At 41.0% G+C, this 27,604-nt stretch overlaps 1 protein-coding gene across 18 annotated transcripts in view; it reads right to left on the reverse strand.

Moving 5' to 3' along the window:
* EPB41L2 (erythrocyte membrane protein band 4.1 like 2) overlaps window positions 1–27,604 on the reverse strand; it is a 232,103-nt gene that overhangs the window by 13,135 nt on the left and 191,364 nt on the right. For 7 of the 18 annotated variants that reach the window (XM_066247972.1, XM_066247974.1, XM_066247976.1 and 4 more), the window contains 9 exons: window positions 26,773–26,835; window positions 24,745–24,891; window positions 19,781–19,948; window positions 18,444–18,497; window positions 17,682–18,245; window positions 15,710–15,832; window positions 13,615–13,713; window positions 11,839–11,919; window positions 7,437–7,547 (listed from right to left, as the gene is read on the reverse strand). In XM_066247972.1, the coding sequence (XP_066104069.1) occupies window positions 7,443–7,547; window positions 11,839–11,919; window positions 13,615–13,713; window positions 15,710–15,832; window positions 17,682–18,245; window positions 18,444–18,497; window positions 19,781–19,948; window positions 24,745–24,891; window positions 26,773–26,835 (1,404 nt within the window). In that variant the 3' untranslated portion in view covers window positions 7,437–7,442. Of the gene's footprint in view, window positions 1–7,436; window positions 7,548–11,838; window positions 11,920–13,614; window positions 13,714–15,709; window positions 15,833–17,681; window positions 18,246–18,443; window positions 18,498–19,780; window positions 19,949–23,362; window positions 23,465–24,744; window positions 24,892–26,772; window positions 26,836–27,077; window positions 27,114–27,604 lie in introns of all 18 variants that reach the window. The other 11 variants (XM_066247990.1, XM_066247985.1, XM_066247982.1 and 8 more) reach the window with 11 other exon arrangements.

The raw sequence follows: 27,604 nt of genomic DNA on the forward strand, positions 1-27,604 counted from the left end.
CTCAATACTGTCAGATCTACTGACATTTCTAAAATGGCTAGGTATCTTCCCAACTTAAGCGTTAGTAATGAATTCAAATTCTAAAAATACTGCTTTGGCCAAAAAAGAAAACTCTAGATACAGCCTGCCTGTCTTAGATTGGTAGATTTTGTCTGCTCTTCTCCCCGTTGTGGGTGCCATTTTTAACCCTCAGCACTAATGAAAACCTGAGGGAAATTCGCAGTAGTTACATGGGATTAAAAACCTTAACAAAACTGTAAGAGATAAAAGATAATAAACACCTGAATAGAAAAATAGACAAAGGACACACAATACTATATACAAATGATGTATTATAGAATTGTACAGCTGAAACCTATTAATTTTATTAACCAATAAATTCAATTAAAAAGAAATGCAAATGTGCATTTGCATATGTGTATTTCAACCTCATTAGCAATGAAAAAAAACAAAACAAGTCTTTCCTCACAATTTATTTATTTACTTTTTTTGTATTTTTCTGAAGCTGGAAACAGGGAGGCAGTCAGACAAGACTCCCACATGCGCCCGACCGAATCCACCCGGCATGGCCACCAGGGGGCGATGCTCTGCCCATCTAGGGCGTCGCTCTGTCGCGACCAGAGCCACTCTAGCGCCTGGGGCAGAGGCCAAGGAGCCATCCCCAGTGCCCGGGCCATCTTTTTGCTCCAATGGAGCCTCGGCTGCGGGAGGGGAAGAGAGAGACAGAGAGGAAGGAGAGGGGGAGGGGTGGAGAAGCAGATGGGCGCCTCTCCTGTGTGCCCTGGCCGGGAATGGAACCCGGGACTTCCACACGCCAGGCCGACATTCTACCACTGAGCCAACTGGCCAGGGCCTCTTTCCTCACAATTTAAAAAAGAGAAATACTCTTTCCTCACCAGATTAGCAAAGATTTTTAAAAATTGTATAATCTTTAGTGTTAGAAAGAACATGGAAAATGGGGAAACTCATAAACTGCTAGTGGGGTTCTAACTTTGTAGGACCTTTAAGAAAGACATTTAGCAATATATCAAAACCCTTGGTGGCACACCAACCCTAATTTTAGAAAATATCTGCCCTAGATTAATTTTGTGACTACTGCAAACCTGACAAGCCCCTCACTCCTCGGAACCTGTTAGATATGCCCCGAGTCCCTCTCCTCGATTAATACGGAACTACATTAGTGGTTCCGTAGAGAAACAACAAAATTAATGCACAAAAAAGTAAACATAAGTATAATCTTTGTAAGTGTGTGTATAACTGAAAACTGAGGAGTAATCTAAACCATTAATAGTTCAAGTAAACTATTATGCATCCATTCAACCATGCATGAGAAATGATGAGATAATGATACTGAAAGTTAACTACGAAGTAATGTTAAGTGGAGAAAAAAGCAAGTTAACAGAATCAACAGTCCCAGTCTTCAGTGTGTGTGTGTGTGTGTATGGATGTGTTTACATATATTTATTTACACTGTGAAGAGGAATTAGCTGTCTCTAGGAGCAAAGGAATTAAGGGTCACATACATTTTCTAGTCTTGCCGTTTTGAAAAATTATAACCTCCTTTGTTTTCTTATTACCAGGGGGGGAAAAATAAAGATAGGTTCATTTGCAAAAACAATAGTTGATAATGATTCTGTCCAAGAGCAAGCCCTGGGGAATTAGTGACTCCCAGGGACACACGTTTCCTCCAAGGCCGTGGCTTCAGTGCCTCTTGTTGTTTAGTTCAAATACACTTCATCTAACTCACACTGATAGCCCCTGCCAGATTTACAAATATTAAAACTGAACATTCCACAGCATTCCAGGGTGAAAACTCACTAAATCCAAAATGGCTTTTTATTTCTATGTATAAAAGTCTTCATTTTAGGTTTGATTAGTGTATATTGAAAACTAATCTGTGCCCTGGCTGGCTGGCACAGTGGCAGAGCGTCAGCCTAGCGTGTGGATGTCCTGAATTTGATTCCAGGTCAGGGCACAAAGGAGAAGTGCCCATTTACTTCTCCACCCCTCCCCTTCTCACTCTCTCTCTCTCTTCCCTCCTATAGCCATGGCTTGATTAGAGTGAGTTGGCCCTGGGCACTGAGGATGGCTCCATGGCCTCCACCTCAGGTGCTAAGAAGAGCTCAGTTGCCGAGCAATGGAGCAACGGCCCAGATAGGCAAAGCATCAATCCCCTAATGGGCTTGCCAGGTGGATCCCAGTCAGGACGTATGTGGGAGTCAGTTTCTCTATAACAAAATGCTGATTTTAGGAGTGAGTCTAGTACAACTAGGCAAATAGATTAAATAAAAATGCAACACACTTGATATGCCTACAAACCCCCTGGGTCTTGAACTGAAAATAGTCATGTGAAAGTCAATAGGCTTTCAATGCCCATCAGAGCCTACATGTTAATGAGTAACTCATAATTAGTTAGAGCTCGGCTCAGCCAGCATGGTTTTCTCCTGTCAAATCAGTTAGATAGCTAATATTAACTTCCTATTTGGCTTATGAGTTCATTTTGAAATCAATGAACATCACACTTGAACTGTCGGTTTGAATTTGAACACATTATCTTGTTTAGAAATTAGTGTTCATATATGCACAACAGCACAGAAAGCAAACCACTAATGTAGTTCCGTATTAATCAAGGAGAGGGACTCGGGGCAAATCTAACAGGTTCCGAGGAGTGAGGGGCTTGTCAGGTTTGCAGAAATCACAGCACTGGCTCTGGTGGCTCTGAGACCTGATGCAATGCTCTCCATCTTCCCCGATGAAGACGGGCAGAGCGGACAGAACAAGAAAAGACCCTATTACTGTTTTTCAGTTTCCTGAAAGCCCTCTCTACCTAAAATCTGTTTCCTCAGCCTGCTACAGGGCTTCGCCCCTACTTCTTGACTAAAGTAGCTCTGACAAAGGCCCCAGGTTATACCAACAATTTTAGAGGTCACATTTGCTTAACTATTTTTGCCATATTTAACACTTGATTGCTCGCTCCTTCTTGAAGTTACCCTCTCTGGCACATTTCATGACGCCTTTCTGCCCGTTTTCATCCTACCTTCTGGCTCCTCCTCCTCCTCTTTGTCCTCTGCTTCCCAGGTCACAACACCCTGACCTGGCCCTGAGTGACACCACTCCAACAGAAGGCTTCATCAGTAGATGATTTGCAGATGACCTTCACATCTCCGTCTCCTGAGCCTAAGCCTGTTGTGCTCTCTCTCAACTCTTGGCTCCCTCCTGAGCCTCTCCATGTAGGCACCTCTCCAAGTCAACATCTCTGGGATAACAAATCTCCATATTCATTTATTTCACTCTTTGGACTAAAAAGAATTTGTGGCTGACATTATGTGTTATACAAAATTTTTATAATCTGCCTCAAAAACAAACCCTTCTTTAAGCCCTAGTATCTCCCCCAGTTTACAGACAGCAGATTTGAGGCAGAGGAGTGAAATACCTACCCAAGTCACCCAACTATGAAGTAGACACAAATTTGCTATGTGGCGCTTTATGCTACACTATCTAGTAAATTTCCAATTACCCATGTTGTGTGTGCATATAAAATGGGGCCTTCTAGATTCACTTTCAAGCTTCCTCCACAATTCCTATGACAGTTGGTTTCTCTTATAAAGTACCAAAGAAAGAAAACACACTTTTGCTTTAAGGCAGAGGACTGGTGATACTGCACATGACGTGTAAAATTCCTTGACTGAAATTACACGAACCACTACTAACTCATTTGCCCAAGCTACAACCTTGGCAGTATCTGGAATTCTTCCCTGCTCACCCACCTACTCAACTTACTAACTTCTATACCGCCACAGTCACCCAGCCATACCTTTTTCCCACTTATCACCTCTCAAACGCACAAGGGGCTTTTCAGGATAAAATATAGCCTCTTTAGCGTGGCTTATGAGACTCCTTATGACCAGACCTGTGCCTGCCTGCTCCCTTCATCTGCCGTCACTCTCCTACAAGTAGTCTGCAACCCAGCTACACCTGACTTTGTGCTCTTCCTAGAGCGTCAAGTTCACAGCACTGTACCCTGCCTGGCATGCCCCCTTCCACGCCTTTCTTCACTGAGCTAACTCCCACTCTCCTTGCAACTCAAGTGAAACGCCCCCTCCTGATTTAGAGACCTTGCTTTTTGGTTCCCACTACACTCAATTGAGAAGTATCATGAAACCTGAAACTATTGTTACCACTGTCTTACATCTCTATGACCTTGTCTGACCTGAAATCTCCATGATAAAACTGTAAAAGGTATCTAATGAGCACTTCATTTATCTTTGTATAATGAGCAAATAAATGAATAAAATGAGTGAATAGTTCAGAGGCTCCTGTCCTTTCAGCCCTGGGCGGCTCGCTGCTCTCAGATGAAAAGGGAGTGTTCATTTTTTCACCCCACATCAGTGGTTACTCTGGAGTCAGTGAGGCGCATTTGAAGTCTGGGTTCAGAGAGCTCCTGGTGCCAACTGAAGCCGAGTCCTGAGCTCCCATACAGGCTCGTTCTCTCTGAGGCCGCACACTCTTCCCCCTCCCTCAGTAACACTGTGCGTCCACCTGGGGGCTCGTATACACACTGATGACAAACTGCAGGAGGGAATAGTCCCTAAGAGGTTCCAGAGGTCACTGAAGAACTCCCTTGACATCTATGTTTTCTTTTTCGCAGTGTCTGAATTTAGTTCCTCTTTGCCTCACAGCTGGCCAGTACCCAGCTGGGACGGCAGACTTGGGAGGTTAGGTCCACTGCAGGCTGTCCTTTGACCATCTCTCTGTCCGGTCCACCCCCAACTTTCTGTGCTTGATCAAAAGCTCAGAACGACTCCAAAGGGAGAGGTCAGGTCAAGAGGAGAGCTCTTCACATCTGAAAAAGGGGAGCCGGGACCACACACAGGTATTTATTCTTTTCTGATGTGCGGTATGGTCCTGCTCTTTCCTCAGCCCACCTGCTGCCTCGCACGGTCCTGGCAGGGCGGCGGAGGGTGGCTGAGGCAGTGGAAACCCCATCTCAGCCAGACCACCACCAGCAATGAAAGTTTTCAAGAACAAGCTGTGGTCAGCGGGGGAAATGCTATAATGACTTTGAGACACTGACATGACTCCTATTTGCCCTTCAAATTTCACCTCAAACTTTCTCAAGTAACAGGTTCAACTTGTAACGGTTCCAGTCTGTTTGTTTCTGCTCCCAATCTGACAATTTCAGCCCGCAGTGCCCCTACCCTAGCACATTTTGGTACTTGAATATTTTTGAATAGATGAATGACCAGCCATCCTATGGGGCATTTATCTATTGACTGGTCAATGCAGGGATCATTTAAAAAAAAAAATCTTAGTATATGTGCTGTGTGATAAAACTTGCTTTTTAAAATTCAAATTCTATGTACATATATAATTATGAACATTTACTAATTTCATTAGGAATTCTCTAGCACAACTCTTACTAGCTATATTTAGTCATCACATAATGATGGCAGCATATGGCACAACCAGCCCCTACTGTTGGCCATACAGACTGTTGCCAACTTCTTGCTAGTATACATAAAAATGTAATAATTATACTTTGTACATATCTCATTATATAAGATAAATTCTTAAGAGTGGTATAAATGGTAGGCATGTTTAGTGTAGGTGTTTGTCAAATTGTCCTCCAGGAAATATTACTAATTTATACAACTGCATATTTTTCCTCCTGCAACCTCCCCAACACTGGTTAAAAACATAAACTTTGCCAGATTTATAAGTAAAAACTTGTACACTAAAATTTTAATTGATACTCACACAATAGTGTAGCTGAACATTTTTTGTTAATGTTCACTTAAGTTTCTCTCTTTTTTTTTTTTTTACAGAGACAGAGAATGAGTGAGAGAGAGGGATAGACAGGGACAGACAGACAGGAACGGAGAGAGATGAGAAGCATCAATCATTAGTTTTTCATTGCATGTTGCAACACCTTAGTTGTTCATTGACTGCTTTCTCATATGTGCCTTGACCGCAGGCCTTCAGCAGACCAAGTAGCCCCTTGCTGGAGCCAGCGACCTTAGGTTCAAGCTGGTGGGCTTTTGCTCAAATCAGATGAGCCCACGCTCAAGCTGGCGACCTCGGGGTCTCGAACCTGGGTCTTCTGCATCCCAGTCCGATGCTCTATCCACTGCGCCACATCCTGGTCAGGCAATGTTCACTTAGTTTCTATGTGGTTTACTTGCTTAATCCTCTGCCTATTTTTCTAAAGTGTTTAAAATTTTTGATGACACAAAAGATTTCTTAATACATTCAGGATATTAATCCTTTCTCTGCTAGGCATAAACATTATCATTTAACCTTTACTTTTGTTTTAATTTTGATTTAATTAAAGTTTTAAATTTTTATATAATCAAAGAAATATTTTCTTTTTATAATTCCCTGATATGCCATTTTTAATGTCTATATTAAGACAATTTAACTCATCTCTCCCTTTGTGCCCCCTTAAATAAATTCTATCATCTAACCAGAGGGAAAGTGGACAGAGGGAAAGGGGATGATAGGATGGGATGAGAGCAGAAAAGCAAATCCTGGAGGGAAAGGGGAGGGCATTATGGGGAGGGGGACAGGAGGGATGTACTGGGGAACATTGGGGAGGGAGGATGAATTTGGGGGTACCCTAGAATCTATGTAAACACAATAAATTAAAAAAATTTTTAAAAAATCTCTTATCTAAATGAAGGTAATAGCACCTTCCTCAAAGCATCATTGTGAATATTAAGATAATTATACCAGTGTGCTTTTATTTTTTGTTTTTGATTTTGTTTTTTTGTTTTTTGTATTTTTCTGAAGCTGGAAACAGGGAGAGACGGTCAGACAGACTCCTGCATGCGCCCGACCAGGATCCACCCGGCACGCCCACCAGGGGCGATGCTCTGCCCACCAGGGGGCGATGCTCTGCCCCTCCAGGGGGTCGCTCTGCCGTGACCAGAGCCACTCTAGCACCTGGGGCAGAGGCCAAGGAGCCATCCCCAGCACCCGGGCCATCTTTGCTCCAATGGAGCCTCCGCTGCGGGAGGGGAAGAGAGAGACAGAGAGGAAGGAGAGGGGGAGGGGGTGGAGAAGCAAATGGGCGTTTCTCCTGTGTGCCCTGGCCGGAATCAAACCCGGGTCCCCCACACGCCAGGCCAACGCTCTACCGCTGAGCCAACCGGCCAGGGCTATACCAGTGTGCTTTTAAATAGTAAAGCAACTTACAAATGCCAATTATTATCAGCCCAAATACATGGCAGTGGTTAACACCACATGCCCATTAGTGGATAGTTTATAATTCTATGCAGGCAATCTGAGCAGGTGTCCTTGGGGATAACACAGTCTGAACAATCAAATGGGACTACAGGAGACAGACACTGCGATGCAGAAGTCCACTGCACATCCCTCAGCTGGTGCAGAGGCGCAGAAGTCACGAGAACGGCCCTGGACAACACAGGCCCCCTTACCTTAACTTAGTCTTCCCCCTCCTCCATCTCGGTTTCTTTGTGCACCACCACTCTCGTGACCGACATGTCGGGGTGCTGCTCTCGGGCCTCCCGGATGGCCTGGGCCAGCGCCTGCAGGGTCAGACACAGCATGTCAGAGGAGGGCGGCCCACTCGAATGGCAAACACGGGCACGCTCAGCACCTGGACTCCACCTCAAGCCAACGTGGTTCTGCTGCTCTAATTGAGGAAGCAGGAAGATTTGAAATGAGCTCTCTGTTCATTTTAGGGAATGCCTCGCATTCTCCCGAAGCTCCCATTTCTCCACTCTGTTGTCAAACAATACACGTGGAAGATACATGCTGGCTCTGACCCCAGCCCTGTGCTCACCGCAAGACTTGGGGAAACGGCTCCTCTCCGACCTCAGTGTTCCCACCTGTCACCTGAGACTAAGGCTAAGGTCTCAGATCATCCTAGGTCTGTTGTAAGGATAGAAGGGACGGGGTACAGCATCGGCATGGTGTCTGCTGTGTGCATGCAGGTGACACTTGCTACTGCCCAGGTGCCCACAACCCCGAGGTGCAGAACCAGACCACACTCTTTGCTGCCCTCTTGGGCTCTCAGTAATTGTTTGAATAGAATGTTTGTTGAACTAAAATATGACAGTAAAATTATTTATAAACTTCAAGGGCACTGAACAATTAAAACTGCAGCAAACATGATGACACACCATCAATAAAGCTTAAAACCAGAGAGAGATGAATCTTCAGTTAAAAGTACAGGCCCCTGTTCTCCCTATTCTACAGCTGAGAACACTACAGAAAGGCTGATGTTTTTTCCTCAAGGCCGTCCTGTCGGGCGGGGGCGGCAGGGCAGGAGTGGGACTCAGGGCACCCGTCCGCTGGTTCTTTTCTCTGGACAAGGCTGCGAAAAGCAACAAGGTTTCCCTGCATGCCATCAGAGAGCGCATCTATACACCTGCTGCGGCAACACGCAAAGATGTTCAGAGAGGTCTTGGGGAGGAAGTAAAAGCAACCACCACAGAACAACAACACTCAACATCTAGGACAGATCTCCAAAACTAAAAAGAAATTCTGCGAGGCTAGAGAGCACCGTGACTCACACGGAATACGTGCACCTGAAAAAGGCAGTTCTTCCTATTGCTGTCACTGCCTGAGGGGACAACTGTACTGCTTATTAGGAATATCGTTTCTGTCAGTGAAAGGTTGCTGGGCAAAACCTGGAGCCTCATTCCACACAAAAATAGTGAAGCTACAAAAAAATTTTGGTTTTACATCAAAAAACTTTTGCACAGAAGCTTGGAAGACAGTGGCAGTGCTTAAATGTCCACTAGGGAACAAACTCTGGCAGCTCACCTGCGTCAGGACAAGAGAGAAGTCAGACAGGGGCCCAGCCTCCTGACTGAGTGGTGGGGTGACAATGTGTCAGGTGGGGACAGCAGGAAGACCAGAGGGCAGGAGGGCAGCAGGTAGAGGAGCAGGCACCTTACCTCTGAGGGGGCGGAGACTGCTTCTGTGTATGGACTACAAGGCCAGCAGGAGCGTGCGTGCGGGCATGTGTGTGCGTGCGTGTTTGGAGACCAAAGCTGTCTATTCCAGGTTGGTCTGCGGAATCCAAACTCCAAAGGACAAGCTCAAATGGAGCCAAATGTAGGTACAGACAAGTTCTCAGAGTCTTCTGAGTTTACCTTTACTCCAAAGATCTAATTACATTAAAGCAGTGGAATTCTTAAAGAGAAACTGTAAGTGATGCTCATGGAAAGTAACACGTGTGAAAAATGTTTAATTAGAATACTAGAGAAATCCCCAAACTGCTACAGTCATCTTTAAACACATTTGAAATCAGTTTGCCATTAGTTCTTTTCATTCCATGATATCAGTACATGAACCTAAATAATTTAATGTTAATTTATCATGGTAACAATAGACTGCGAGAAAAGGTATCAGGTTGTCAAATCGAGAAGTTATTTTGCTAGGACTGGTTTATGCTCAGCAGCTTCAGCTGACAGTGAGCGAGGAGAGGCCGCCAAGCTGCTCCGCTCCAGGGAGAGCAGTGTCAAGGACGGCAAAGGCAAAGAACCCACCAAGCAGGTTTTACGGAAGCACTCTTTCACTGGCCAGCACAAGAGCTTCCCTTTTTTCTGTCTTGCTCAGATGAAGGGATTCCTTCCATTATTAAAATTCTTTTACTGCAGGCAAGGAGCTGGAAAATGTGCCGAAGATATTCAAGTCACTATAGGATCAATATCATGTTTTGGGCACAGAGGTGATTTCTCTCATTTAATTTTTTTTAATCTTATTTTTATTAATTTTAATGCAGTGACATTGATAAATCAGGGTACATATGTTCTGAGAAAACATCATTTAATTTTGAATAGTTCCATCATCTCATTACAGGCTTTATCATGAGCTTCTAGTGACAAGCAGACCAAAAGCAACAATTCAATTTGCTCAAAAAAGTTTATGCTGTCTCATAATCAGATGTGCAAGTTATGTAAAAGTTCTGTCTTCACTCCTGTGTGTCCCCCGCCCTCGGTTCCACAGCGGCCGAAGCATATCGCTGAGGGGAGATGCCACCCGCGCAGCAAGCTGCGGCAGCGGCACCACTGTCTGCCCTGGGAGTGAGGCGCACGCGCTACTTGGATGTGTTCTTACTATTTGTCTTTCAGGAGCAGTACTACCTAGATTTGAGTTTACTGTTAAAACAGGCCAAAAGACAAAAGAATACACATAAAATGAAACCTGAGAATAGTCCCTAAGGGGAAAAAGTGACATCTGAAAGCCAGAAAGGGCAATTCAGAGAAGACAGAGGATAAAAGAAACGGAGGCCGGGAGAAGACCCCAGTCTTCACCTTCTGACAATCCAAAGAGCATGGGCCCTGCCTGGTACCCTGCAGGAATTCCACAAATGCTGTCAAGCTAGAGCCCAAGAGCAAAGGAGCAAGGATACCTTGGCTCTCACTTAAGGTCAAAGGAACTCAAGACTGTCCCAGGGAACAGAAGCAGAAAATTCCCCTACATGGGAAACTGGAAGTGTGGTTCCAAGGAGGTGACACGGTTTCCAGTGGTAAACAGGCATGTGCACCGGTCATCCTGGGAACCTGTACTCTAGGTCAAAATTCAGTCAGGGCTACCCTAACCTCTAGTAAGTTAAGAAAATTAAAAAACGCATATGAAATATGTAAGTAAAATCATGCTTTCAGGGATTTTTAAAGAACAGCAATTTTCTTTGAAGACATAGAAGAAATTCTATTTATATTTTGGACATATATAGTGAGTCTTTCCTAAATGAGAAATTTTGTTTTCTAAAATTCTCTTTCCTGAGTTCAACAGTATGCTCAAAGCTGGGTAACAAACATTCATTCCTATGTCCCTCTGGGGTAGTTAATAAACATTTCCTTTGAGTTGTTATAAAAGAACAGCTTAGTCTCCTTTAACATTGAGTTAAAAATCATTCAGAAAATGACAAAATTAAAACATCTTCACACTTGGGATTGCCATTTAAAATTAAAACTACCATATTTCCCCATGTACAAGACACTTCCATGTGTAAGACACACCTGAATTTTGGGGCCCAAGATTTTGGGGAAAAATGCATTACATAATAAATTATTGAACTCAAGTTTTATTCATCATAAAAATCATAACACTCCTCATCACTGTCAAAACTCCCATCCATTAGCTTGTCCTCAATCTGTGTCTAATGACGAATCAGTCTTCAATAATGAGCGCAAAAACAAGCATGAAAAAGCAGGAAATGCAAGTAAAAAAACAACCACTGTATAAGACGCACCCAGTTTTTAGACCCCAAATTTTTCTGGGGGGGAGGTGTCTTATACATGTGGGAACATGCTGCTCTCTAAGTCTCCAGCAGCTCTCTTTGTCACCTGCTTTAAAGTCAAGCACGGAAGCACGATTCTTTCAAATTCTTTTCTGAATATATGTAAAATTTTACTTTGAAAGATATCTTCCACCACCCCTCAGTAATAGTCATAGTTAGTAAACAGTCCAATCTTTCTAATGCTATAAAAAATGTTTTTAAGTTCCTAAAAGTAGGCATAAGTCTAACTTAGTGCCTTTCCATATTTTTTTGGAAGTCAGTATCATTGAACCATCATTCATTTTTAAATAATTGATGATTTGTCTTAAATTGGGTCCATAGGAATATCAATGGCTACCAGGAATCCTCATGATTATTTTAATTCAAAAGTGTACAGAAAGACAGTGGGACATAAAAAGCAATCCGTGTTTTATGCTGATTCAGCACCAGGAAGGCTGGAAGGACAGGCTGTGTGCCTTTATGCCATATGTAGGACGTGGATTCAATCAGGAGGCACTGGTGACAGATACAAAACTTAGACAACGAGCACAGTCACTTTCAGAACCAGGAACTCAGGTCCTTACCTGGTCATGATCAATATCTGAATCTCCTGTGATCACGATGCGTTTCTCAATTCTTGTTTCAGATATTCCACCTTTTATAGTCTAAAGGTCACAAAAAAAAAGAAGGGGGAAACAGTAATCATTAAAGCATGCTTACACATAATCAGATAAAACAGAGATGGAGCACACCTAGACTTTCTGGTCATTGTAAGGCAAGAAACACCAAGTTGGCGAAGACTGATGGTCCAGAAACATGTCCGTATTTTTAAGCTCAATGGATAATCCTGTTGTTAATGTTGTAGCATTCATAAGTGTTCCTTAACTGAAAGCAACCTTAAAACTGATTTATCAAGACTCAGGTGACACTAAGAGGGAACAGCTGCCATTTAATCCACATAGTTCCACTGGGATATTCTGTTCTAACTTCCTGAGTTTCTTCCTTCCCAATTGGTCAATTTTTGAAAAAAAGAAAGAAGAAAAAAAATAGTTGTTTGGTTTATATAAAGTTACAAGGAGCTCTAACACAATTTCTGTATCTTTAGTTTTGGGAAATTGCTTGATGTTATTGTTTTATCTGCTTGATTCTCACTATACACATCTATTTGGCGATTTGGTCAATTCGTTTTAGTGCAATAATAATAATAATAATAATAATAAGACTTGAATTTGGTTGTATGAGGGTGATACATGGATTCGATGATCTGATGACAGCTGCATTTAGCTGTATATGTGGACAGGGAGCATGGTGGAACAAAGGCTGTGTGACAGGAGCCGCGGGCAGGAGCTCCTGGCTGAACACTACACAGGTACTGGCTGGGAGCAGCACACAGAGCCTGGGGTGGGGCAGGGCAGGGCAGGGCAGAGGCAGCTGAGACCATATGCCCATGACATTTCACAGAGGCAAAGAGCAAACTCCATACAGTCCTGAGGAAGCGCACATCCAGCCCCTAGAACTCTGATAAATCTACACACTAACTGACAAGTGATTGCACTTTATCATACAAAACAAGGCTTATCACCAGCCTTGATAACTGGTTATGCTTTAAAATGCACAGCATACCAACTTTCATTGATGTGACATTTTTTAATTTACAAAGTTTTGTTCTTGAAATATAGGGCATGGAGCTCACAAAGAATACATTTAAGACCTTCGAGCACTAACCAAGTGCAGAAGCAGAAGAAAAAACTGGAAAATGAGGAGTTAGTTAGAAATCTGATACTGTAGTCGGTGTCAGAACCGCTGTGAGGGCTTCTTAAAAACACACCCTGGGTTTGGGCATGTTTGAGTGAGGCCAAAGTATTCCCGCTTCTCACAAGTACCCAGTGAGGCCGCTGCAGCTAGTCCAGAGACTGCACGTCAGAACCACTGGCCATCCGGTGATAACCATTTAGACAGTAACCTGGGATCATACCCCAAGTCAGCACACTAGTATCTTAAATCAATGGGGGGAAATTTACATTATTTGAAGAACTTGTTGAAAATTTTGAATGATATTTGTTTACTTGGTACTTATTAAACCTGTGCTTTCAGTTTAAACTCTCTGTTCCTGTAACTGTCTCAGTTAAAGCTATTCATAACATATTTTTACCCCCTTGCACTTTACAAAATTGCAATTTGATTTAAACACATTTGTCAATGGAGCCCAATTTCTTGGGCACTTCCAGCATCCGCCTTTTGATTCCACTGGACTATCTGCATGTTACCCTGAAGTGTGTATAAGAACAGGAAAACAATTCAGAAAAGATCCTGTTTGCAACGGACCGTCCTCACCCTAGGATTTCCCTGGATTGCGTTACCTTGGTGATGTGTGTGGTTGTCGTTGTCGACACGGAATCAGATGTGATGGTTTGTGCAGTCAGTAACGTGCCCGAGTCACCAGCAGCCCCGCCATCAATCTTTGGATAATGGGGGGAAATACAAAGCAGTACTTAACTTCCATTATGATGTCACAGAAGACCCCCTCCCCATCAAATATGCATATTTTAAAATCCTTGCAGTGGGAAGAAGATGCTACCACCCTTTTCTTGTTTAAAGTGGTAATATACTGACCAGAATATTGGCTGGCATCTACAGAGTGAAAGCAAAGGCTAAATGCACGTGGAGAAACGAACCCCAGACACAGAGAGAGAATGAAGGAAGAGTGGAAGTAGGAGGGGGGACTGCAAGCTATCGGGGAATCATGAGAGGATTAGACTGAAGGCCATGTGCAGAAACTTGGAAGAGAAACTAGAGAACCAGGCAGAGAAGTCTCCACAGTGACCAGAAGTGCTGGTTTTGTTGTTTAAGCACAGGTGGGTAAAAATAGATCAACGTTTTCTCAGATTACTAAGCCACAGAACCTAACTAGGACAGACTAAACTAACATGGGTTGGTTATTTGCTTTTCTCCAGTAGATTATTAAATGACATTTTTCCAGTCATAGTTTGTGTGCTGTGAATGCATATATATGAAGAAATACATTTCAATAAGTATGCATGTACGTACTCTATATAGACACATATCTCATAAATAAATCCTGTGCAGACATCTAAATAGCTTTTAAGTTGTTTGCTTTTTGAGACTAGAAAAGGTAGAAAGTTCTAGAGTTTACTGGCGGAAATAATAAAGCAAATTAATAGTTTTAGTTTACAATAAGATCACCGTATGTATTGCCTCCTGTTTCCTGACACACGAGGAAATAACCGGAAAATTCAGAGCTTTTCTTAACAGTAAGTGAAGAGGAAATCTCTCTTGAACTTGGCTCCTGCATTGTATTTCATTACGAGGGCACTTACTACCATAGAGACACATGAGAACATGCTCTTCCCCCACCCCACCCACTAATCAAAACCTGCTGGTGCTTATGTGGGATCTGTATACATTTACAGTAGCATATCTAAAATAATTTTGAGGAATATGTTATATAGACATGCATTACATGTTTTTTATTTTTAATATTTTCAGAGGGTAGTAATCTGCCATCTTTCACCTTGGGCACATTCCTACTATGAACTCTAAAATTCTCAGTCAAAAAAAACAAGTGTACAAATCTCTACACAGGTCTATTTTGAAATGATAAATACTTTCCCTTTTTCTGTTTTCCTTAAGGTTAGATATCTTAATGCTTATTTCAAATCTTTACAGAATCAATGCCTGAATACCTAAAATCAAACACACGAATTTGATTAATCAGATACACAGAATCACACTGACATAGAATGATGGACTAGCCCTGGCCAGATGGCTCAGCTGGTTAGAGCATCGTCCTGAAGCACTGAGGTGGCCGGCTCATTCCCGGGTCAGGGCACATACAGAACAGATTGATGTTCCTGTCTATCTTCTTCTCTCTCACATTCTCCATTCCTATCTCACTAAAATCAATAAATAAAAATTAAAAAAGAAAAAGAATGATGGAATATGTCTTCAGGAAAAAAATTTGTGCTTCATTTGAAGGAGAAGCCCAAATGTGTGTGTGAACAGGTGTGTATACTTGCAAGCGAGAGTGAGCTGAGAGGATCTGTGTTTATGGTGGGGGATGTGCCTAATCCTACTAATTCACAAATTATAGCACAGCCAATGCACTCTGTAAGATGATCTCTCCCAAATGTACATAAACATTCCTGGATACATCAAGCCAGACACGGCTTATAATAATACAAACAAAACTGGTGTTGCTTATTCTCAGTAATCATGTGTATGCTCTCCCCTGTCATTATCGGGTCACTAATTTGATTATAGTTCTCTGTCTCAATTTAAGAAGCAACATAACAAGTTATGTCACTGAAGTATGATTATGAAATGGAGATATAAAAAGCTACATCAGTAAGAAACATGTCAACTAAGAGGAGACAGAATGGAAAGAGAAACAGACTAAGTAAACAAGGACTCAGTCCAAATCCAGAGCTTTTGTACCTGTGGAGACTCATATGTGATGGTTTTGGTCTCAGTTTGGACAATAGGGACTTCCTTGGTAGAGATTTCTGTCCTTTGTGAGGCATCAGAAATTGTTACCATCTCTGTCTTTACCACGGGTGGCTGAGGTGGAAAGGAAGGGAAAATAAATTCTAGAGGTAATAAAGCAAAAGTACTTAATGGATCCTTCCAAATTAAACGTCAGAAATAAGTATATATCCAAACACACACTCATACGTAAAAGAAAGTAAATCATCTAAAACAAAAGACACACACACAAACAAATCACTTTTCTTCAATTATCCTACATATACACAAATATATATGATAAGAATAAGCTAACATAATGATTCCATAAATTATGGTCTGCTTTAAATTACTGTATGTTTCAAATTATGATGGTCTCAAATTACTTACATGTCAAGCCTGGTATACATTAATATAAAGCTTTGGGCAAGCAATGATACGTTTGAAAAGAAAAAAATGAATGAACTACATGAAGTGACATGCCTTGATTTTTACTGATTTTTTGTTTAAAGAACCACATGGTTTGTGTGAAGGCTTGTTGCCTTCAAATGGCACAGCGTCTAGGTAGGCTAGGATTTGCTATTTTTCTTCAAAAAGCCTTTTCTGCTCTATTCACAAGGAGACCCCATTTGCAGAAGGATAATCTTCAAGTATGACTGTTTTCAATTTTTCTTGTCTAAAACTCGCAGTGTTTCTTTTGTATTATGAGTGTTAAACTGTTACATCTAGAATATTAGTTCACCAATATTGCATTAATGCTTTGAACAATTAACACATTAAAGGAAGGTTCACAGCCATTAGCATTTTAGTCTGCTAAGCATGTACATTTAATACAATGCCAGACTAAATACTACTACCAAAATACTATAGTCCTTTGTGAGAAAATCCCTAAGTGCAATGTATGGTAAATGTAAAAAATAATAGTTCAAAGCATTCTAAGATTCTTGCAAATGTGTTCTCTGAAGAGAACTAGGAAATTTAAAAGTAACGTAATAAAAATCCACTTAATTATTTCAACACAAAGTCACTTCAAGATTTTCCAGCTCATCAGAGTGAGTGCAAATACAGATAATCCCTGTACTGCGGGCACCTCATTTTATAATCAGACATATTCAGCTGGACATAAGCCTTCCCGCAACAAAATGTTAACTTCCAATTCAGAAGAACTGCACCTAGAGAATGAGTCTGACTCTAAGAGGAGTGAGGAAAGACTGAACTCCAGTGTAGATAATCTACAAAACATGATCAACTTGAGAGTAATCCAGAATGGATGAAAGAACAGCATGAGAAAGGTACTCTCGTAAACAGTCTACACCTCTGGCTGCTAAAAAGGAAAAAGGCTTTCACAAAACCATACAAGCCCTGGAACCTAGAAACAAATCACAGTGGTATTCAAGAAATACCATTTCCATCATCGCCAGATGTGGAATTCAGAGCGCGGCGGTCATCAGGGCCTGCTGCCATTTCTAAACCTCTCAAGTTGAAGAGACAATGAGCCAGAAAGTCAAACCCTGTCCTGACAACAGCAGCACACACACTCACACTGACCATTTTTCAATAATACATACACAATTTTTTAATTAACCCCCCCCCCAAAAGGCATTAAATATGAGGGAGCAGTGCAACTAAAGACAAAAAGTTGAAAACATCCAGAACATGCAAAGAAAAATTCAGATGTGAAACAAGGATGAAAACATGATGTGGTGGCTACAGGAGAGTCTGCTGGATCGGGCGGTCCAGCTGCAGTAAAGAAGCGAGCAGCCCTGACCCCAGCTGGCAGAGAAGCTACAGAGCAGCGCTTGGCCCCTTCCTCCCGGGAGAGGTCGGAGGGAGAATCTTGCTGAAAAGGCTGAGGGAGAATTGGGAGGACAGGAGAAGAAAGACAGGTGTTTTCCACCTGAGGGATAGCTCCCGAGTTTAGCTCCCGCTTGAGTCTCCCATTTACCTCTGAACAACAAATAATTTGTGGCAAAACATCAGTGTCAATATGAGACACCTCTCCATTAACTTTATGTTGTTCGTCCTCTGTTTCTTCGCTCATATCTTGCTTAATAGCGCCTTCGTGTGCACTCTTCTCTGCAGGTATCTTTGGGGCAACTACATGTTCCTGGGCCACTGTGTCTACTGTGCCTACACTGGCACCTGCTTGTTTGCCTGGGCTGGCCTCTGGTACCGGTTCCTCCCTCTCTACTACCTTGGCTGCTCGGCCGGGTTCTTCCTCCACCTCGTCTTCGTCCTCCTCCTGCTCTTCCTTGATGGTGCCCTCAGTACCCCGGGGCTGGGGCCGGTACTCGCCCACATCTTCCTCCTCGCTTTCACTGCTGCTGCTGCTCTCAGAAGACAGGGAGGTGGAGTCTTTCTGGGTCAGGGGCTCCACCTTACGGATCTCCCCAGGACCACGCCCAGGCGATCTCTCTTTACCGTTCATTTCTTCTGTGATTACTCTTTCGTCTTTCCCAACCTCTGCCTGCTTCTTCTCCTCCACTACATTCAGAGTCTCATGTGAACTCTGCACAAAAAAGAAGCGGATGAGGGAAAACAAAAATACATGAATAATTAAAAATGACGGCAACCCAAATCAACTGATGGCAGGTTCATGTCATGGAGGAAAGCAGAGATGAGTGTGATGGCTGACTGAAAGGGAAGCGGGGAGGTCGTGAGGGGCAGGGAGCGTCAGGTGATGGTGTTACATGGAAAAGGGGAGAACCTTAACAGCATCACTGGCTCCGGCGCAAGGCCCTTCTGACTCGGGAGCGCGTTTCTGCGGAACAAAAAGCAACCGAGGACACAAAATCAATAAAGTTTTATCTCAACACCCACCAAAACAAACATCTGACACTGCGAAGACAGAACAGTAAGAATCAGCATCGACAAAAACCTTTGCTCAAGGTCACATAAAAGACAATCAAGACAAAATGCAAAAAGCTTACAAACGGAAACAAAAACACAAAGCAGCCAGCATCTTCCCAAAGAAATGAAGAGCTTTTATTATCGTTACACCTATCAGCTCTACTTATGTAGTTGAGAAGACAAGCGGAATACTGAATTTATACCAAAGCTTACTGATTATTTTAAAGTACAAAATTTTAAACGTATAACACCTAGTCAACAAACAATTTTGGTCTTAATCAGACTATACAGCCTGCCTGAAACCCTCATTCCTAAATGAATAAATAAGATAGAACCTTTGTTTTATGCCAGCTCATTTCAGGCAACCTAATAGTTGGTCTCACATCACCACTAACATAAAAATGTTGCTGTTTCAGAAATGGCTATTAACATCCCAAACTGCACTACAGGTTAGCAAAAGGGGTGTTTTGACATTAGTGTGGATGTCAATGATGACTCCAAGTATTTATCTTAGAATTTAGCTCCTCCACTAGCATCACTGAAAACTGAGATGAACCAACTGTGTCATTGGGGCTATCACCCCTGCCCCCGCCCACAGACCTCTACCTCTTGGGAATAAATCTACTCTAATGAAATAGTACAGTACCTAAATGCTCACTATTACTACAGGTCAGTGATTATTACTTAACTTCAAATGGTCAAATAGGCTCTGCCCAAATTCAGAGAATTCTTTAGGTTCATTCCAAAAAATGAAAACAATTACTTCACTAAGTATGGCAAGCTCCTCAAATTTTTTCATGGAAATAAAAATTTTTTTTAATGATAAGCCATCAGAAAATGCTTGAAAGACATTCAAGCTATGCATACTTTTAATTTTGCAGAGCATACTTAGCTTCACTACTTGTTTGAGGGTTTCCCTCCACATAGCAACCCTGAATCTGGGCTTCAGTGATTTAAGTGATTCTCTGAATTTAGGCAGATTTGGAGGGCGAACACCCAAAAGAAGCAGGAGAACATACAATGTGTATCCTTTCCTTATGTCCAAATCCAGTCATTATTTCATTAATGTTTCTTCCAGGAAGAATTAGTTTCACCAATGAAATTAATTCAAAGGAAGGGTTCCTGAATATTTAAAAAGTAAAAATCACTCTCATATGTGGCTTTTTAAAACAGGGGAAACAAAGTAAAATGCACCTCAGGCAACTGTGAGAAGGGCGAGGAAGAAAGCGTTTCAGAAGGTGCATTATAGTTCACAACAGTGCCCTCTGCTGTCCAAGTGGTGGCTGAAGTGAAGGTGGCTTTCATGCTATCAGAAAAGCCCTTTTCACTAAACAAAATTGATGTTATCTCCTCTTCTAGGCTCTAGAGAGGTCAGAAAAGGAAGAGCAAAGAATTAACAGTAAGTTGGAACAGACAGCAGTGACCTACTGAAAGAGAAAGGAAAGGTTACACAAGGAAGAATCACAGAGCAGCATAAACCGAAAGAAAGGTGAGGATTCTGCCAGATCCTGCAGCAGGTGCACGTACGTGGCGGTTTGCCTGTGTACCAGCTCTCCACCCTGCTCCAGTCTCTGATCGCTCCAACCTACGAAAAACAGCTACACTTCTTGGTTTTTCACAAAAGCTGTCATCACAAACTGAGCAGGACCTACTCTCCCATCAAACACTGTTTTGTATGTTTGTGAGGCAGCTCTTCAGCATAAGCCTCTTTCTGCACAACATGGCCTCTTCAGTGGCTCCGACACTTGAAAGGCTTAGTCCTGTGCCATAGCTTAGGTGACCCAATCCTCCTGCCTCCAGTGCTCTTCCCAATTTGCCATCCGTCTCAGTACACCTAATATCCTATTTTGCGCATGCCTTTCCCTAACCATTCCAGCCCCTCCTAGCTCTTCCCTTTTACACATTACTTTGTACACAAGCAATCTGAGAGCAACCTATAGTAAGGCCCTCGGACATGTTAAATATGCCATGAAATGAAGAAATAATACCTTTTTTCCAGTAAGAAACTGGTAAACAAAGAATGCTAAAAAGGAAGGCAAACTCAGAGGTGAAAACTCAGTGAGCAATGTTAAAATCATCTGTCCCTGAAACACTATTAGGCAAATTTAATCTTCATTGCCTGCCCTTAAGCGATGGTCCTTAACCTGCCAGAACCCACAGCAGGAAAACTGAAGACTGTCCCAGGTACCCGAATGCCAACAGCAAAGAGTCACCATGAAACTCCCCCTCACATCAGAAGTGTGCAAGAATACTTCCTAATAAACCTCACTGCTCACAGAGTTTCAAGCCAGATGAATGAATGAAATTCCTGGGGTGCTCCCTGTGGGACAGTGTGCTAGGGGGACTGAGGAATAGGAATAATGAAATAAGGAGGGCTAGGTGTATAAGCATTCGCAATATTCAGGAGGAAAAAATAAAAAGCTTCTGAACTAATTCATTCTAATGATAATCTCTACAATTACACCATCCCTAAGGGTTGAGTTTGTAGAGTGTCCTTCCCAATAAGAGATCACTAGGGAGTTTATATAAGTGGCATGCATTTAATTATTCAGTACAGTATCTTCAAAAGTACTTTAAAACGATAGTCTACATAATCTCTATTAGACTCATGGGAGAATCTTTTCTACAAGTTTAAGTATGTCATAATTCTCACAATATATAAGAGGATATAGAGTTATTTACCTATTAAAGACTGAGTTGATTTCCAAATTTCTGCCCTACTCTCAAAATTGTTCATATTCAAACTGAAGACATTCAGTGTATTAACTTAAATGTAAAACTATTACTGTTTCTCTCATCTATAAAACCCATATTACAGAAATTTGGAAAATTGGGCCAAATTTTACTTATGCAAAATTGCTTATTTTACCCTTCATTAAGGATTAAAATTTATAGATAATCAAAAAGCTCTGCAAAGATCAGTAGCAAAATGAAGATGCCACAAAGAGAAAAATTGTAAGATATACTATTAAAAATCAAAATGCTGCAGTCGAGTTAACTACTCACATTCTTTCAACTAATAGTAGTGATACATTATTTGGTAGAAAAAAGATACATTGCAAGCAGTAAAGCAATGTTTGCTGGGAGAATGGATGAATGGGTGACTGCAGTCACAACGATCCATATGTATGCCAAATAAGTACATTCCTGCATGTGGTGGAGAAGAAAAGAACAAGCAAAAAATAGTAACTAAGTGCAGATAAACCATTTAGGAGCTTAAACAGTGAGTAAATTCCAGGTTTAAACTTCGTGTAACATCGCTTTAATGTAACTTCTACAACATATTTCATATTGTACATTCCTAAACCATGACACCCAGAAAAAATGATCATTTTAAACCTCTTTAGCAAAACTCCCAAGTTTCCTACTGCAAAAAAGTATAAGGACATTTCTTAAAATTGAACAAATCTACCACTGGAGTTGCTTCTGGAAGTGAAACTTTCAAAATTACAGAATCTTTTAAAGCATGCGATTATTAAAGTCATCATTTTACAGAGTCCAACTGGGTTTGGACTTCATGCTGACATTTAAATACATAAAAATGCCACTTGGTTTAGCTTTCCCATTTGCAGTAGTTTGGAACTATTTCGCCTCAACTACACCTCAAATTCCTTTAGGGCAAGATTTCATCTTCCATTTATTTTGCCTCTTCCTCCACCCAATATATGTTCTCATAAATAATGCTAACAGATTTATAAAACCAGACTTTTGTGTTAGAAAAACACTGGTTTCTGATCTCCGCTCTCACTCATATCCCCGGTATTCCATTTCTCACCCGCAGCAGAAGGACCTCTGTCAGACCCAGTCTAGAGCTCTCCAGTGGTTTCCCATTACGCCCACAATAATATCCCAAAATGTCAATATGGTCTGGAAGACCTGACAGGATCTAGGGTCTGAATTCCTTGATTTTTCCTAAGCCCTTGCCACTCGGTCTTCCAGTTCCTTAAACTAGTCCCTGCTTTTGGGAACTAGTTTTTTTGCTCTTCCCTACAGACAGAAAAAATCTTCATATATGCTTTCTTCTCACCATTAAGCTCTCAACTTAAATGCCAACTCTTCCTGACCACAAAGGTGAAACAGCCTTCCCACTCACCTCCGAACACAAAGATGTATTTCCTCTTTAACACTGACTTCTTTAGTACCCCACCTTTTCTAACTGCTGTCTCCTCTAACAGACTCTAAGGTCTCTAGTCCTAGCAGTTAACTGGCTGACCAGCTGGCTAAGCAAAACCAGGAGAAAGAGAAGAGTGTAAAAGCAACAGAAAGCTAACTTCTCAGCAGTGCCGGGGAGCTCGTATGTGCACAGCACAGGGAGAGCCGAGGGGCTGGGCTGGTGCACCACCTCCCTCCCTTAAAAATCTTAAAATGAAAACCCAAAAGGTTCCCAAATAGAATTAGTAAACTAGTACCTAAATCACATACAATTTGTTATTTTAACCCCACCACAGCGTGCACAGCGTTGTACAAACAGTGCATTTTCACAAGAAATCATGGTTTCCCAACTGCCAGCCACATATATCAAAACTGCAGGTCACTTAAGAAATCAGCTGATGTGTCTGCATTTCAAATTGTGAATTTTCAAATAAAGTACTCCTGCAGTGTCTCACCTAATGACTTCCATTTCTATACATGGAGATTTAACTGTTTAAATGCTCAAAATTTATTTTGAAAAAAGTTTAGGTTGATACATAAGAAAAAAATGTATCTTATGGCTGTGGACAGAAATAAAGGAAAAGAGAAAAAGCAAGCGTAGGTCCAAGGGTGCCAGGTGAACACCTTGTCTGCCTCCTGGGCTTTTCCTTCCACTGTCCGTGCTGCCGCCATCTGATGTTTCTCCTTCAGGGATAAAATATCCTTGAAAAGATGGTCTCCTTTTCTCTATTGTTTTAAACAATAGACATAATCAACAAATAAGACAAGTACATCACATCGACAGCAACACAAACACAACACGACTGTGGGGCTGAGCGGAACAAACCAGAGGAAGCGGCACACACAGGAAGGCCAAAATCTCTGCACGTCAAATACCCCTCCTCCAGAAAATACGGCACTCTACCGTCAACACGGAAATATGAAGGGGAATACCTTTGGAAAGTCTAAGATTAAGGACTGAAATTGTATATCACTTCATAAGACCCTGCGTGTTTTCAAAAGTTATTTTTTAGTTCAGCAATTATCTTTGCTCATCTGTTTCTTAAAGAGCTTTTTTCTTTTCAACAAACTTGGAAATTTAAAGCCACTAACAGCTTTGCTTCTTCTGAAGAGGTTAATAAAAACAGCATGAGGCTATCTAAATCATATGTATACCATCTGGTAACACTCAAGTCAGACTGGGTAATGAACTTAAGAAGTGAGGGGTATAAGGAAAGGAGAAAAGATGAAATTGTAGGATAACACCTTTACATACTTTTTAAACTGTGTCTTAAATACAGCTAATTACTGTCTCCCTCAAGTATGATAAGTGAGCCCATGGAAGTTCTTGGCTGATAAAGATTTTGAGAGCATCAGAAAAGAACAGATATAGATGAGAATGAATGGAGAAATACTTCAAGAATATAGTCTAAAGGCAATACGTATATTGGTGGTGAGAAACAACCACGGAAAGAAAAAGAATGCTACAGTTAAAAATGTTTTTCAACACTAGTCTACATGTCTCGGCTAGGACGTTTGAGTGTTAAGTTGTATGACAGAACATTTTGCAAGTTTTCAACAGAGCTCATCAATCTTTAAAACTAAGTTTAACTCATTTTCCCCACAGTAATTACCTTAAACCATTCTAAATATGGTCCACATTAATTATTTAATTAAGTAAACTTTCTTATTTCATAAATCAGTATCTGAAAAGCTTTTTAAATACCATATAATGTCAGTTTTTAAGTCATCCTACATAAAAATTTGTCACTAATTTACTTAAGTAAAATATTTATTCTGAAGTTATTTCACAAATATCTTGAAATTTATACAATTAATCTAAGAACTTGGTCAATAAATATTACACTGTTAATAAATACTTAGTATTTTAAAAAATTGTTAGCAATTACATTAAATTAAAAAAACTGGTAGCATTTTGTAACTTCCTGGGAATCAACATGAGATCATCAGCCTGAATTTTACTGAAAAGCTGGAGACATACAGCCAACAAACAGCTGGTGACATACCCCTTGTGTCTGTAGGGACAGAGGTGTGATACGTCGTTTTTCCCATTCATTAGGGCGCGGCTCAGGTGTGGATTCCATAAAATTGCGCTTGAGTTCACTAATGCTAGCCTGATGTTTCAGTATGTCCTCCTGGGCCTTATCCAGGTCCTAGCGATATGTAACGTAATAAAAGGGGGGAAAGCCAAAAGGAAAAAACCCAGTAGGACAAAAATAAAAAAAATAAAACCAAAAAATAAGACAAAGCAAACTTACGATTAAAAAAAAAAACAAAAAGCAAGAAAAATGCCAAGTCTCAAAAGCCATCTTATCACCTTATAAGTTCCTCAAAATTTGAAAATAAAGCCAATGTGCAATTTCTTTTATGACTCACATTTAAAGGGTTCTTATATCCTTTCTGTTTAGAGTTTTTTAAGGAATAACTGTTTACATTATTAGAAGGAAGTCATAGAACTAACACTCAAAGAGACTACTAACCCTTCTTCCTAATAGCTGGATGTAAAATGCAGCCTATGACTTTGTTCCTGTAAATTCACCTTTCTGATTATGGCTACCACTCAAATTATCTTCTGTGAACATACTACACTAAGTAAAAATAGAGAAAGGTGGGCTCAGGAGCACACTTTGCCTGATGGGACAGCCAGTCCAGGATCATCCACCAAAAAAACAGTGGAGAAGGGCAGGGTAGAATGGGGCAAGGATGGACTTTTTTCAGGAAGTTCTAGCATTGGCTTTTAATCCTTAAGGAATAAAAATGGCTTCCATAGGCTGCTTGTATTTGACCTCTCTATAGAATACGTGAACCTCACACTGGTTTCATATACTTGCCAAAGACCACATACCAAATGGCCCTTATACAAACAAAGATGCAAGAAAAATTACCAGATTGAATTTCATTGGAAATTCATTGATGAATATTTGTGGGATTTTTTTGTGTTAGTTCTGATAACCAGTATTTGTGGAAAATAAAGCTAATTATTGTTCAGGAAATGGTTTGAACTGAATGCTAAATGTTTTCTTACATTTTAAAATCATGGGGCCACCTGTTGATCACAGCTCATCCCACTCCCAGAGGAACAGGTCATGCATCTGATAAAATTAGATATTCCATAGTCATGCACAAGCATAGTTGTTCATCTATGAGCTTCTACAGCCATTTGCAAAAACTCATAAAAATCTAAAAATCTTTGTATGGCGTGGAAACATGACTGTGGCTTGAGATTAGGCACATTTCTTGTATTTGTTCAAAGCAATGTTATGTATTACACTTTAGAGCATTTTAGTGAGTTATGCAAAAATACATTTCCAACAATTATCAAAGCTGCCAAAAGCAACAAAATTGATTAGTCAGATTACTGAGAACTGCAGTTCACACTCAATACATTGTCACGTACCAATCTAAATAAGGAGGAAAAGAAAGTTCTCGTGTGACACGGGGAATATAATGTACATTTCTCATTGGGTGGCTAGGTTTTCTTTAATTTTTTCCTACTTTCTTTCATTTAGTCTTTCTTCTTAATCAAAACAATTCCATTATTTAGCATTCTTTCAAATGGTACATTTTAAGTGAATCACATTACTAACTGCATGGATTTTAGTGCCACTGTCTCCCCCTCCCCAAATATTGTGGACAAGAATAAAGATCAAGAATAAAATGATTTGATGTCAGATCAACAAATATCTGTTCTCATCAATGTATGTTAAGGATGGGATCACATTACTTCAGATTTCATGCCCTAGAGATAACCCATCAGGAGAAAATAAGTTTACTTATAGAACTTCAGGATTAGTAGATAAAACCTTTATTCCTTTTTTCCCAGTTGTCACTTTGAGAACTTCTAGTAAATATATTCCTACCTAAGCCACTTTAAAAGAACCAAGTCGGACGGGCCACATGCACCCCCGAGCTGAATGTTCCCCATGCAGCTCATGCACTGTGCTTGGAAAGAGTTGCCAGCCAGCCTGTGAGTGACCTCCCGTCCACAGCAGCCTGGCAGCCATCAGGACAGTGTTGTCTTAGATTATACAAACCTCCAACATTAAATTGCTATGTCTGACATAAATATTATCCCCTTCTACTCTCAAGGAATTTTTCTGTGAAATTAAATCACACACAGGGAGAAAAAGCAAATAAACATAAATGTATCAATCAGCAAGCACCAGAAACATCCCCAGAGTTGGCTAGTCTAAGACATTAAAAGTAATAAAAATCTTAAGAACCTAAAGCCACAACAAGCAAAACTCACAAATAAACCCTGAAAGTGCAGCACCCCACACACAATAATAATGGCAGGCAGCAAGTCACCAGGTTTTAACTTTGCAGAAAAAATATCCACCTCCTCTGGCTGTGTTTCCTCTTCTTCCATCTTCACCTGAACAGTCATGCGTCAAACGGCCAGAAAACGGAAGTGTTAGCGGGCACTCTACCATCAGGCAAAGAAGCTGTATTTGTACTCCAATGGTGAACCAGTATTACCAACCTTTATCGTGTGGCCCGCAGAAGATGCAGAATATTAAGCCACTTTGGTCTTTCTTCACCTACAGTGTTGTATAAATGATGGAAATGATTCTTTGCAAAGGTGGAATGGAGAATGGAAGCTTCACTCTTTCTCAGTCCCTACATTATATGCACTATTTTTGACTATTTTTTTTACTTAGGAATGAAAACATAAGAGTGTAAAAATGGCATAATTCAACCTGTTCTAATTTGAAACATCTAAAATCAACTAGTGATGAGGGCAAAGTATAATGATGTAAATTTGGCTTTTGCTTTATGGCAAGGACAAATGTTCACCCTATTAACAGTTTTTTAACATAGATTTCTTTCCTTGGAGGAAAACTGGTTTACTATGCTACATTCAGG

The sequence above is a fragment of the Saccopteryx bilineata genome, chromosome 12 (genome assembly GCF_036850765.1).
Source record: "Saccopteryx bilineata isolate mSacBil1 chromosome 12, mSacBil1_pri_phased_curated, whole genome shotgun sequence".
NCBI lineage: Eukaryota > Metazoa > Chordata > Mammalia > Chiroptera > Emballonuridae > Saccopteryx > Saccopteryx bilineata.